General features: G+C 33.8%; 1 protein-coding gene across 1 annotated transcript; it reads right to left on the reverse strand.

The window, feature by feature from the left end:
* Positions 1 to 5,081: 5,081 nt before the first annotated feature.
* LOC149196571 (benzyl alcohol O-benzoyltransferase-like) lies at positions 5,082 to 7,936 on the reverse strand. The gene is made up of 2 exons (XM_089403762.1): positions 7,377 to 7,936; positions 5,082 to 6,101 (listed from the first exon to the last, which is right to left on the reverse strand). The coding sequence occupies exons 1-2, from the start codon at positions 7,809 to 7,811 to the stop codon at positions 5,202 to 5,204; spliced, it is 1,335 nt and encodes a 444-aa protein (XP_089259888.1). The 5' UTR covers positions 7,812 to 7,936; the 3' UTR covers positions 5,082 to 5,201.
* Positions 7,937 to 12,004: the final 4,068 nt, after the last annotated feature.

The raw sequence follows: 12,004 nt of genomic DNA on the forward strand, positions 1-12,004 counted from the left end.
TTTGTTGTAGAGCCTATAGAGAATGGTCTACATATATCAAAGTGGAATCGCTCCAATATTTCTCCAACTCCGGTATCTCGGCCCAAGAAGATAGATTTGACATATTTCCCTAATATGCATCCCTTACAGACATCATGGTGGTCAAGGGTGCATTCTGAGAGACCGATTGTAATCTACTACATGATTTTTAAGGAAACATGGTGTAAGTGTCCCATGCACAAGTGTCAGATTTCTCTAAAATGTTGACTCTAAAATTATTTTACTTTGCTACTTAGTGCAGCACAAGCTTCCACCTCAAGTTTGTATAGGTTTTTCACACAAACTCTAATCTATTTCACTTTACCAATAGCTACATGTCTCATAAATGATTTCATCTTACTAAAAACCACATCATAGCCACGATTCTCCAATACAGCTAAAGAGATCAAGTTCTTCTTCAACCCAAGTACATACATGACATCTTTCATATGAAGGTGGGAGACTGACTCGCTCTTAAAGGTTATGGTACCGATTCCTATTATATTGTACCGCCCATCATCCCCAAGTTCAATGTGCATCTGAATATCCTTCTCCTCTATGCTACTAAAGAATTCTTTGGATCCTTTGATATGGAATGAAGCACCTGAATCTAGATACAACACGCTCCCATCATAGTGTTAGCCATGCATGCAACAAAGGTGAAGTATAATTCCAATTGTGAGAAAAGTGTTCCATCTCCTACTCCTCTTAAAAGCTTCTTGTTAGACTTCTTGTGTAGAAACTTTGTTGCATAGTGCCCGAATTCATGGTAGTGAAAACATTTTATCTTGCTTAAGCATTTTGGCCTTCTTTCCCTTGCCTTTCCTGCCCTTCCCAACTAATGAAAAATTCTCTTGCTCATCAGATTTGGATGTTACTCCATCTCTAGTCATCCCCTAAATTTTATCTTGCACTAGATCGAGCCACAATCTCCCCCAGTTTGGTAATTTGTCCCTTCCATTTACAGATTCCTAGTAGTTATGTTAGGATTTTGGAAGGCCTAGGAGAGCTAGGCTCACTAGTTCTGAAGAGGGAATATTTGTCCAACTCCTCCAAGCTCATCTCAATAGTGAGTGAACCTAGAGAGATAATGTGGAAAGGTTTCTCCTTTCTACAATTGGATGTTTATGAGCTTGTCCCTCATGCCAATTTCCTAGCATTAGTACTATTTTCGAATAACCCAGTGAGGGTCTTCCACATAGAAAAGGGAGTATCCTTGCCATGTAAATTTGACACTATGTGGTCTCTCACACCCTCTACGATGATCCTCTTGGCTTTTACAGTATCCTTCTTCCAGTGAGATAATTGGTGTGCATATGATACTATTCGTTTTGGAATGTCAATTTTGGTGTACTCCAACACACCATTATCATCGAACATTGATTCCATCCTATCATTCGAAACTATGAAATTTGAGGTTCCCTCAAGGGCATACTCCAATCTTATCTGTTGAAAGACATTTCCCGCATGAATGAAAACTACTTCACTGAATCTAAAAATTGAAATCTCTGAAAGAGAAACTCTATTGACTAGTTTCTAGTGTGATTTCATCTCTAGTACCATGTAGAAATTAATAGAAATTTTCCACTGTTGATGAAGTTTAATTGAAATCAAGAGATTACGAATTTCCTCTATTATTCTACATAATGGAAATCACAATTTATAAACACATGAAATGAAACACAACCATTAAAGCCACAAGAACAAAATGATTTGACAGGGGAACCTAACTAGGAAAAACCACTCCACTTCTTTTCGTTAATCAGATAAGAATGAGAAATTGTTAAAATGTCTTGCTTCGAATCTAAAGCACACCCTGCACTATAAACATGTTTTCCTATTTAATGTCTTGCTTTTCCCAACACTTAGCCAATTCAAGGCCCCATCTTGCTCCTATTTCCTCGTGCAATAAAAGATAGGAATTTTATCCTATTTTCTTGTGTAATTCCCAAGGAATGATTTAGCTGCTTAACTACCAAGCATGTACACTCAACTACTATAAAATTGATAATTACAATGTGCCTTTTCCTCCACTCTAGCTAGGGAATTTGAATTCCATGCATGTCTGGGATATTTTTAGTTGATTGACTAGTTTAACTGAGAGATCACTAAGTTAACAAAAGTTCTACTGCTCAACTAACCTTCAACTAACTCAACTAGTTGCTTAAGATCAATTAAATTAGTCATACTGAAAATAATTGAACTAAATTGTTAAATTTTAGTAATCACTACATGCATAACTCTACTTCTAGCCTATAACTAAAATTTACTGAGTAGAATAGTAGACAAAGCCATGTCACACAAGTTAATTGCCATCCAAGTCATCATGTTGATGCGGAAAATTGATTGATTGAATTTGACTAAAGAATAAGTGAAATTTAGTCTTCCTTGCTACATTTTCTAACTATGGTGAATTTTGTCATTATATTTAACAACCTTATTTTTAGTGACTTCCAATCCAATACAATAGAATTTAAAAAATATGTTTCCCTGGGTCCAAGGAAACAACCTAAAAAAGAGAAGGAAATTTCCTACCCATGTGTCACAGGGTAAGCATACATTGGCAACAATAAGAGTGACTACACTATGTAGGGAAATGAAAGAAACCTCTTCTCCATTTTTGAGGGGAATAAATATAAGTACACTCAACTTGTCTACTTGTGTCAAGCTATAAAAATGCACATAAAACTAGAGTAATAATAATAATTAGACAAATGATTGTAAGCCAATTGATTAATAATGAGTGAGACAAAATATATGTAAGTTCTTATTAGTTTTTATTTCTATTATGTTTTTTATTCATAATTTTTTTCTTAAATTAAAATAAGTGCATGGGGATTGATTTCTATAGCATTAATGTATAATTATATTGAAACAACATTGTATGAGAAATGTGGAGCACATTACAACACATGCATGAATATCTATGAATGAATAAACACGCTTTCCAACCAAACAGGAATTGTATAGAGTTCTCGCTTTTTTAGAGGTTGCAAAAAATCTCCCGATTTTGAAAAGCATTGATTCAGAATATTCATTTTTATTTAAAAGCATATTTTTGACACTTTAAATTTTCTCATATATTATGTACATTTTAAGTTTTCATTGCAATGGGTCAAGTTTGTCTATGCATGTGAATTTGATGGTTGGTTTTTAAATTTTCGTAGCAATTTGTAGAGTTGTCTCATGCAAAGGTTTTAAAATATCTATATTTTAGCATTTAAAAAAGAAATTACTATTCGTATAATGACTCTTTCATTCACGTGTTCATTTAATAAAAATTAAGTCATATAATTTGTCCATAATGCTATGGTTGAAATATGTTGAAAACTGAGTATTTTTATGAGTCATACTATTTTATTTTAGTGGGATGTTTGAAAACAATTATAATTTTAAAATTTTTTAAAATTATGATATTTTATTTTTAACTTGTGCCTAAAAATTATTAAAATTCATGATATTTTATTTTTAATATCATTACTAAAAAATATTAAAATTTTATTTCAAAGATTTGAACCAGAAAACATTCCTCTATAATTGTGTTTTGTGTTAGTAGATTTACAATCCACAATGATAGTTGAACTCAAACAAAGGTGTTGTTAGTAATTTCCTTGAAGTTATTATTCTAGTAAAGCCTATGACCTTACCTCGTGCATTAGTATTGTTAGTATTGCTTAAGATAATGTATTTTTTGATTGAGGATCATTGACCTTTATTTAAACTACAGGAAAAAACCTTTATTTTTTAGTGAGGATCATTGACTTTTATTTAAACTACGTGAAAACAGTGGGCTAATCACATTATAAGTTTACATGATTTGAGCGCTAATCACATTATAAGTTTACATGATTTGAGCTTTTTATATCACTAAAAGTAGCAAATCTCGTCTAGATTATTGTCTTTTGTAATAACGTTTAAACCAAATGGGAATTGGGAAACATGAACTAATAACTATCTTCATGAATTTAGAGCCCATTGGAAGAGACTTCAAGTCGTTTAATATGTGATTTCCTTGCATGGAAAAGTCTTCATCAATGACCATTAGTGTTAATATTGTGAGTAAAAATGTCATAGAGGCTACATCATGATATAAAAAAACATACAACCCAAACTACATTTATTACAAAGATGTAACGGAGGAAAAGGTAAGGCAATCTATGTGATTTCCTTGCATGGAAAAGTCCTCATCAATGACCATTAGTGTTAATATTTTGAGTAAATAAGTCATATAGGGTTCTTCATGATAACAAAAAGACATGCAACCCTCACTACATTTATTACAAACATGTAACGGAGAAAAAGATGAAGCAATCTTTGTTGTCATGTTAGTGTCTCATTCTTATAGTATGTTAGATTCATAGATTGATTTTGAAGTAAAATAGATATATGATATGCTATCTCTTTAATGTTTATGTCGCTTATACTTAATCCATATAACCTTATATACTTAAGCCATTTACCTTATAATATATATAGAATGTTCGATAAAAAATAAATTAAGTAAAAATTACTCAAATTCCTCACAAAAGAAAATGATTGAATATATCTATAGATTAGATATAACTTTTGAAGATTAATAACAAGATCTAAAATGCATTATAAATTATATAATATATATTAAATGAAATCATCTTTATAGGTTTATTTTTATGGCAAATCATAACTGCTAAAGACAAAATATTTACCTAAATTGTTTTTCTTAATATATATTTTCAGTATTATTAAATATAGATATGTATAAGGATGTGAAGAAATAGTGATATCAGTTAAAATATTCTTTTATGTAAAAAATCAATAGTTCAATTTCTTACTTCGATGTGAATAATATATTATAGTGATATAATTCTTAAAAAAAACAAGATTAAGAGTCATAGAGGTAATGATATAATGAACGTGTGTTGATGGCATAAAACAATATCACTAATTTGACTAAATATTGGAAAATATCTCTAAAAATCACATTATTTATACTCTTTTATATTTTTTCATTAACTTTGAACTCCATTTTTTATACTTGCCAATATTAAAAAACCACTTACCTCTTATATATCTTCCGATATATTAAGTCAAATTTTCCTTATTATTCCCAATATAAATCCACGTAATATGGTATTGCTCTGCCACTAAAATTCAGCGCTAAAGAGTACAGTGTGGATCTAACATGATTTTTATCATTTCTGTGTTCAAATCTTTGATTGCAGGGCAACGGCTCTACTGATTTCATCTTCAAAACTTTGCATGGCAGCGGAGGGCAAGCTGAGGGCAACAACTATTCCTTCCAAGCCCTTTGTATTTCGATGCGCCGAAAAGAGGCATGACCTGCCGGCAACGGCTTCCAGTCCGCTCCCTGCAAGCCCTCCGTAGACCGCCTTTCCCCAACCGAAGTCTACATCTCGGAAACCGATTTTGGAAATGTCGGTAGCAAAAAAGGCGCCCGCCACTGTGATCATGTGAGGACGCCCTTTCAATTCCATTAAGTCTATAACCGACCTCACGTATTCCTCGTTCACAGCCCTTTTCGCCTGCTCCATCAATTTCACAGCGAAAGACGGCGGATTGTTTCCCAGCTCTCCTGCGGTTGTCTTCGCACATGCGAAGGCAACCGCGTTGCCGTAGAAGCCCTCGGGAAGCGGTGGGTTGATTATGCTGCGGGCATCAATGGGAAATATGAAGCGAACTTCTCTGCCCGCAGGCATTCGGAGAGCCCTCGTTCTACAACGCCACAGGCACGCCGACAGGGCGTCGAAGGTTGTGCATTTCCCTTGATCTCCTACTGCTGCTCTCTTGAGCGATTTGATTTCCTTTGGCCCGAAAAAGAATGAATTGTGCCTCAATTCCTGCACCCCAACCCTGTCACCATCATCGAGTTCTATTTGATCATATGCGTCGAGGGCAGATTTAACTGTGGGAATCGTGCGTGGTCGGAGGATTTCTCTTTTCCACAACGGAAGAAGGGAAGGCCTTGCTGCCCCCTTGGACATTTCGCTCAGAGCACTCATAAACTGGAATATGCCAAGGCCGTCGCACATGGTGTGAATCCACAACAGGGCTAATACGAAGCCTCCGCATCTCAAACGTGTAACCTGAAAGTTCCAATGATGTTAGGACAGATACAGATAAATATGAATTGATTTCACAGAATGTTGGGTATGAATTAGCAAAACTGTGAACTAACCGAATCAAATTTCGTCAAAACTGTGAACTAACCGAATCAAATTTCGTCGAACTATTGACTGTTCGAATGAATGGAGGAAATTGATTTCACAGAATTTTGGATATGAATTACCAAAACTGTGAACTAACCGAATCAAAATTCGTCGAACTATTGACTGTTCGAATGGAGGAAATTTCGAAAAAAAAATTGGTTGAATTCAGTAATTACTATGTTGAGTATGTGTTATACTTTTTTTTGATGATTAGCTGTAGGGGTTGTTTTTTTAAATACATTGTGAATCCATAACTGCCAGTCTTAACCTATAGGAGACCCAGGATAACATCAGGAGTATATCCAATTACCTGCAAGTCTGATATACTAAGATATTATGATTTCAGGGACACTCACGTGCTGCCAAGACCAGGTTGGGAATCTGCTCCTTGAGCCACCACCACAGCAGGTATACTTAATGAGATTTGAGCTACTCTCTCTTGAGCTTTGCCTAAATAAACTAACTGTTTAACCACACATCACTATACAGCCCACATGGTGAATCGGTAACTGCCAGGCCTAATCTATGGAAGACCAAGGATCAAACCTCATAGCTGCCACTATAACACCAAGAGCATAACCAACCACCTGCAAGTGGGGTATACTAAGTTACTATGATTTTAGCAAGAGCAGACTCACCACCCCTCTAGCTGCCACCACAGCAGGTCATTGTACTCAATGAGATTTGAACAAATGTAGGCGTCTTACCGTCAAACCACACATCACCGTACACAACGATAGTAAATGTAGGCGTCGTAGGGGTTAGTAGTCCCATGTAAGACTGACCCTGCACAAGTGTTCAGCCTCTTGCAAAAAAAAATAGGAAAACCCAAAAATGGGGCAAAACCATTCATAGTTTTGGGCATGGTTTTTGCCCATAATTTTGGGCATGGTTTTTGTAAATATTTTTCAAAAGAAACTAAGATTATGTTCTAATACAGGTTAATGGTTGGGATTCAATGAATTGGTTCCAAAAATATATTTTCTTTTTTTCCTTAATTGATTTGCAAGTAATTTCCATAGAGGTTAAGAACTTCTCTGAAACCCAAAATATATTTTCCTTTCTTCCTTAATTGATTTGCAGGTAATTTCCATACAGATTAAGAACTTCTCTGAAAATGAAAATTCCGGTTAAAAAGAAATAAATTATAACCTGGATGAGTATGATAGGAGATTTGGTAACATCTTTTGAAACAATCTCCGGGTGCAGGAGATCATCCCAATGGGGAAATGGTGCCCGGAGTTCTCCTAATTCCTCCAGCGTAACATCGGCGTCGGCTTCCACAAACAGTGCTCCTTCTCCATTACAGTCGACCATCAGCTTTCCGGCGGGCGCGTTTCTAAATCTGCCGGCGAAAGGATAGTAGTGCACCAAAACCTTCTCCAGCGCTTCTCTGATAACTCTGGCGGGATCGTTCTTACCCTTCTTCAAGGGGTTGGATGGATAGAACTGAAGGATGGCAGCAAGACATCTATAAGCAGCTTGATCATCGATATTGGAAAGGTATAGAAACTCGTTTGGTGTAGGCAGGGAAGGAGGGACGAGAACTGCTGGCTTTCTAGTCACGTTGAATCTCAGAGACGCCATGAAAGTAGATTACAGAATACAGATAACCGGAACCTACAAACCGAGCACCGTATCAGTTTATTGACGGAAACATAATGCAATTGGGAATGAAAAGGATAAGTATCAGACCGTATAAGAAGAGGAATCAAAAGTATAAGTTCACGATTTTTTTAATTGGAGAAAGCGAACGGTGCGTTAGATTTAAACACAGAAAAAGGGAAATTAGGTGAGGCTAGTATTAAAGTCATTTAATATCATTGACATTGTTATTATAATAAAAATGTATGGTTAATTAGTCAATTATTTGACTGTGTTAATATTATTAATAATATTCGTATGGTTATGAGCAGGATTATTTATATTAAAAATATTCACACTAGACTCAATCAACGTTATTTATGAAAACCTGAAATAATTATTATAATAAAAACTTATAGTTTATGAGTTAGCATTAAAAATATTTATTTATTAATATAAAATTAAATTAATTAACTGTGTTAATATTATTAATAACATTTGTGTATTTATGGATGGTATTATTAATACTAAAAAAAAGCAGATTAGATTTATTATTATTATTCAAGAAAATACACGCTAATGCTCTGTAAGGTAGTTTTTGTTCTTGCTAGATGTTTTTAAGTCTTGCGTTATTAATTAAAAAATGAGTTAATTAGTTTATTTTAATAATTTAAGAATTTTTTTATTAAATTTAGTTGAGTAAATAATTAATTTTTTTTTTCTCAATTAGTCTACTCCTATATTCATACAAAAGAGTTAAAATTCATGCCATGAGGTTGGCATTTAGTAGAAAAATTTGACATCCTGACTGTAGAACCGTCAAAATGACTTACATCAGAGAGAATAATTTCCAGGAACATTGAACAAACCAGACAGACTCCAAAAAACTGACCCAAACAGCGATACCAGACTGAGTGAAAAACTGTTGTATCTAGGACCAATTTTTACATAAACATAAACATAAATAGACCCTAACGTGTATCATGAACAAAAGCCTGATACATGCATGAACCCTGTGAATCAAAAAGGAGGTGAGCATTATCTTCGGAGGCAAAACCATAAAACCAGAGGCACTGACTGACTCAATCTTCATCTGAAGTAGACGGCTGTTCCTCTATAACTCGGCACCCAAATTGACCGGAGTCCATGGAGTCAGAAGAGTGGACCGCAGAGCTTGAAGGCCCTCCTCTCGTGCTTGGGCTGACCTTGACCTCAGAGTGCATAGCAGGCATGCTTTCGGTAACTTGCCGCGGGGTGGCAATTTGACTTGCCAACCTCTATTCCTCCGTAGCCCTCTGATGAACTGCTCCTGGACTCGAGTTGTGCTCACACCTTTCGATAGTCACAGATACGATGAAGGAGGAATTGTCCAGTGAACAGGGAATGCGGTAGCGGGCAGTGGGATGCACGTGATGCATACAGGCATCGCCTCTATCATGCCCTCGACCCCGGCCTCTGCCACTTTTGGTGGCTGGATAGACCGACGCATCTTCAGGGGGGTCCAGAGTGGTGGAGGAGTGTTGGGCGGTGGCTCGACCACGTGAACCGTCGTGCCTGTTGATCATTCTCAGCCTTTCTTTCGGCATTTTTAAGAGATGGGAACTGTTAAACAGAGGAGGGAAGGCGGATAAACGACTGAGGGGCGAATGCACAGAGAGAGCCGGAGACTGAGCCAGTGAAAAGCAGTGTGCGTTAGGAACTGGAGCTAAAGGCAGACCAGAGAGGGTAAAGACGTATATAGCCCTGCAGAGCAAGTCCAACAGTGAAGAATTCTCAGCATTCACCAGTGCCGTGACGAAGCAGGTAGGCGAACTGTCTCTCGGGGAATCACCCAGGATTGTGACCTGGATGGAGCCGAAAGTGAACAAAAGAACAGCAACAATGAGAATGAAACGGAGCACCATCGTGCCTATGACCAGAAGCAGGGAAGGCAGAGTTAATGCTGCCATTAATGTATATGTGTGAGACCAGTTATGCAGGCCATGACCCATACCCCTGACGCAGATGGGCTGCCACTTGCCCGTCTTGCGCGCCTCCAACGTACCCTTATAGCTATCAATCACCTGCATCCAGGAAAATAATTAATTAATATTATTATATTTATTTAATTAATAGACCAAATGGCTTATTGATAAAATCATCTATTTTTTTTTTAGTACTTTTTCTGATCAATTTTGTCCAAAATTTCACAACTATTTAAGAATCATAAGTTTACGTTGTTTAATTTGTAAAGTTCTAGTGCCTCAAAAAGTTTTTAAGGCTTTGAATTTATTTATGCATTCAAAATAAACATTTTAAATAACAAAAAATCACAATCTTAATATTATTGACTAGTTTAAATTGTTAAATATTATTAATAATATTAACAAGTAGGTTTTTTTGGTTTAATCTTTATTTTTGTTAATTAAATTGGATTTTTGACCAAATATAAATTCAATACATTGAAATATTGCAAAGAGTTCTTTCAAAGCCATTTTCTACATGTAATCTAAAATTTTTGTCTATTAGCAAGTATGTGGACAAAGAAAGAAAATAAATTGCAAAATCATTGCTATCAATTCACTAGCACATCTACGCTTACAGTGGACGGGTACCAATACCCTAAAAAAAAATTGAAATGTTAATCAGTTTTAAAATTAAAGTTCGACAACTAAGTCTAAAAAGACATACATACTCTATGACCTTTTAAAAGGAAACACATGTTCTTAACCATTAGGCCCACTCAAAGTGTATTAAAAAATAAAATTATGTAATAATTAATATTTTTTATTTAAAGATATGAAAGAAAATAAATAATTTTTATTTTTAAGATTTAACTTTCCTTATTTTATCTATTTTGTGTGTAAGTTTATATTTTAATAATAATATTTAATTTAAAAGTATTTATATACAACTAAAAGCTAGATTTGTTGGTGAAGAATTAAAAGTTTTTGGCAATGTATAAGATTAATATCTTTGAAGATGAAAGATTTTTCTATAGTGATGAGGTTAGTTTAAGATAACAATATGTACAAAATAAAATAAAATAGTTGAAGATGATGGTTAATCTTCATTAAAATTAAAATTATATTTACTTGATTTTAGGAAAAGTAAGAGATTAACTTTGTTTATATTTATTTGATTTTAGGAAAAGTAAGAGAGTAACTTTGTTTAGGGTTTTATTTTTGTGCTATAAAAAGATTAAGAAAAGAATTTCAAAAACATCATGATTTTTGTGATTTGATGGATCAAAGAGGTTAGTATTGTGAGAAATGTTTTGAAAGTGATATAATTTGGGTATATGCATAGCTTTTCAACTTTAATTATTTTAGGGCCAAGATAATAAATGTTTTTCTTTCAACAACTTTTTGGAATTCTCCCATATCCAATTTTTCTATACAATTTAGAATGGTCCAATATCAAATTTTTAGAATTTCAAAATTACTATAAATTTTGTGATTTGATGGGTATTGTGAGAAATATTTTCAAAATAATATAATTTAGGTATATGCATAGTTTTTCCACTTTAATTATTTTAATATCACAAAATAATAAATTTCTCTTTTCAACAAGTTTTTGGAATTGTCCAATATCCAATTTTTAGAAAAAATAAAAAAATAAAAAATAAAAAATAAAAATAAAAAATCATCCAAATTCATTTGTATTTTAAGAATGGAAAATTTTCTTGAAGTTTGAAAACATTGGCGAACTCAGTCATCCCTAATATGAAAACTATAAAATGTTTATTGATATATTTTTAAAATTATTCAAATTTATAATGATTTTATATATAGTCTAATTTTTAAGGTAAAATATTTTTATATTCTAAAATTTGGGCGAATAGGCTTTTATAAAAATTCGAAATTGGTCAATATTTTTTATGGCAAAATCATAGAAAATAGCCTACTGGACGAACATTAGCCCTTAATATTTTCCATGCTTCGGATGTTTCCAAGTAATTTACCTAAAACTTGATCTCTTTATGCTATCTTTGTTGGTCTAAATACTCATTTTGGTTGATATTTAAAATAATTGTAGAGATTATTTATCTTATTCTTAATACTTTATTTATGTCAATAAATAATTAAATAATTAAGATAAATGAAACTTCACCATATTGTCATAACTTTATGACTCAAGATATAATAATTAAAAATTATAAATAGACAAAAATTTACCTATGATTAACACTTATTTTTTACCACGAGTTAAAATCT

The sequence above is a fragment of the Pinus tabuliformis genome, chromosome 2_2 (genome assembly GCF_031772625.1).
Source record: "Pinus tabuliformis cultivar Carrire ecotype Pingquan chromosome 2_2, CPIR1, whole genome shotgun sequence".
In the NCBI taxonomy this organism is placed as follows: domain Eukaryota; kingdom Viridiplantae; phylum Streptophyta; class Pinopsida; order Pinales; family Pinaceae; genus Pinus; species Pinus tabuliformis.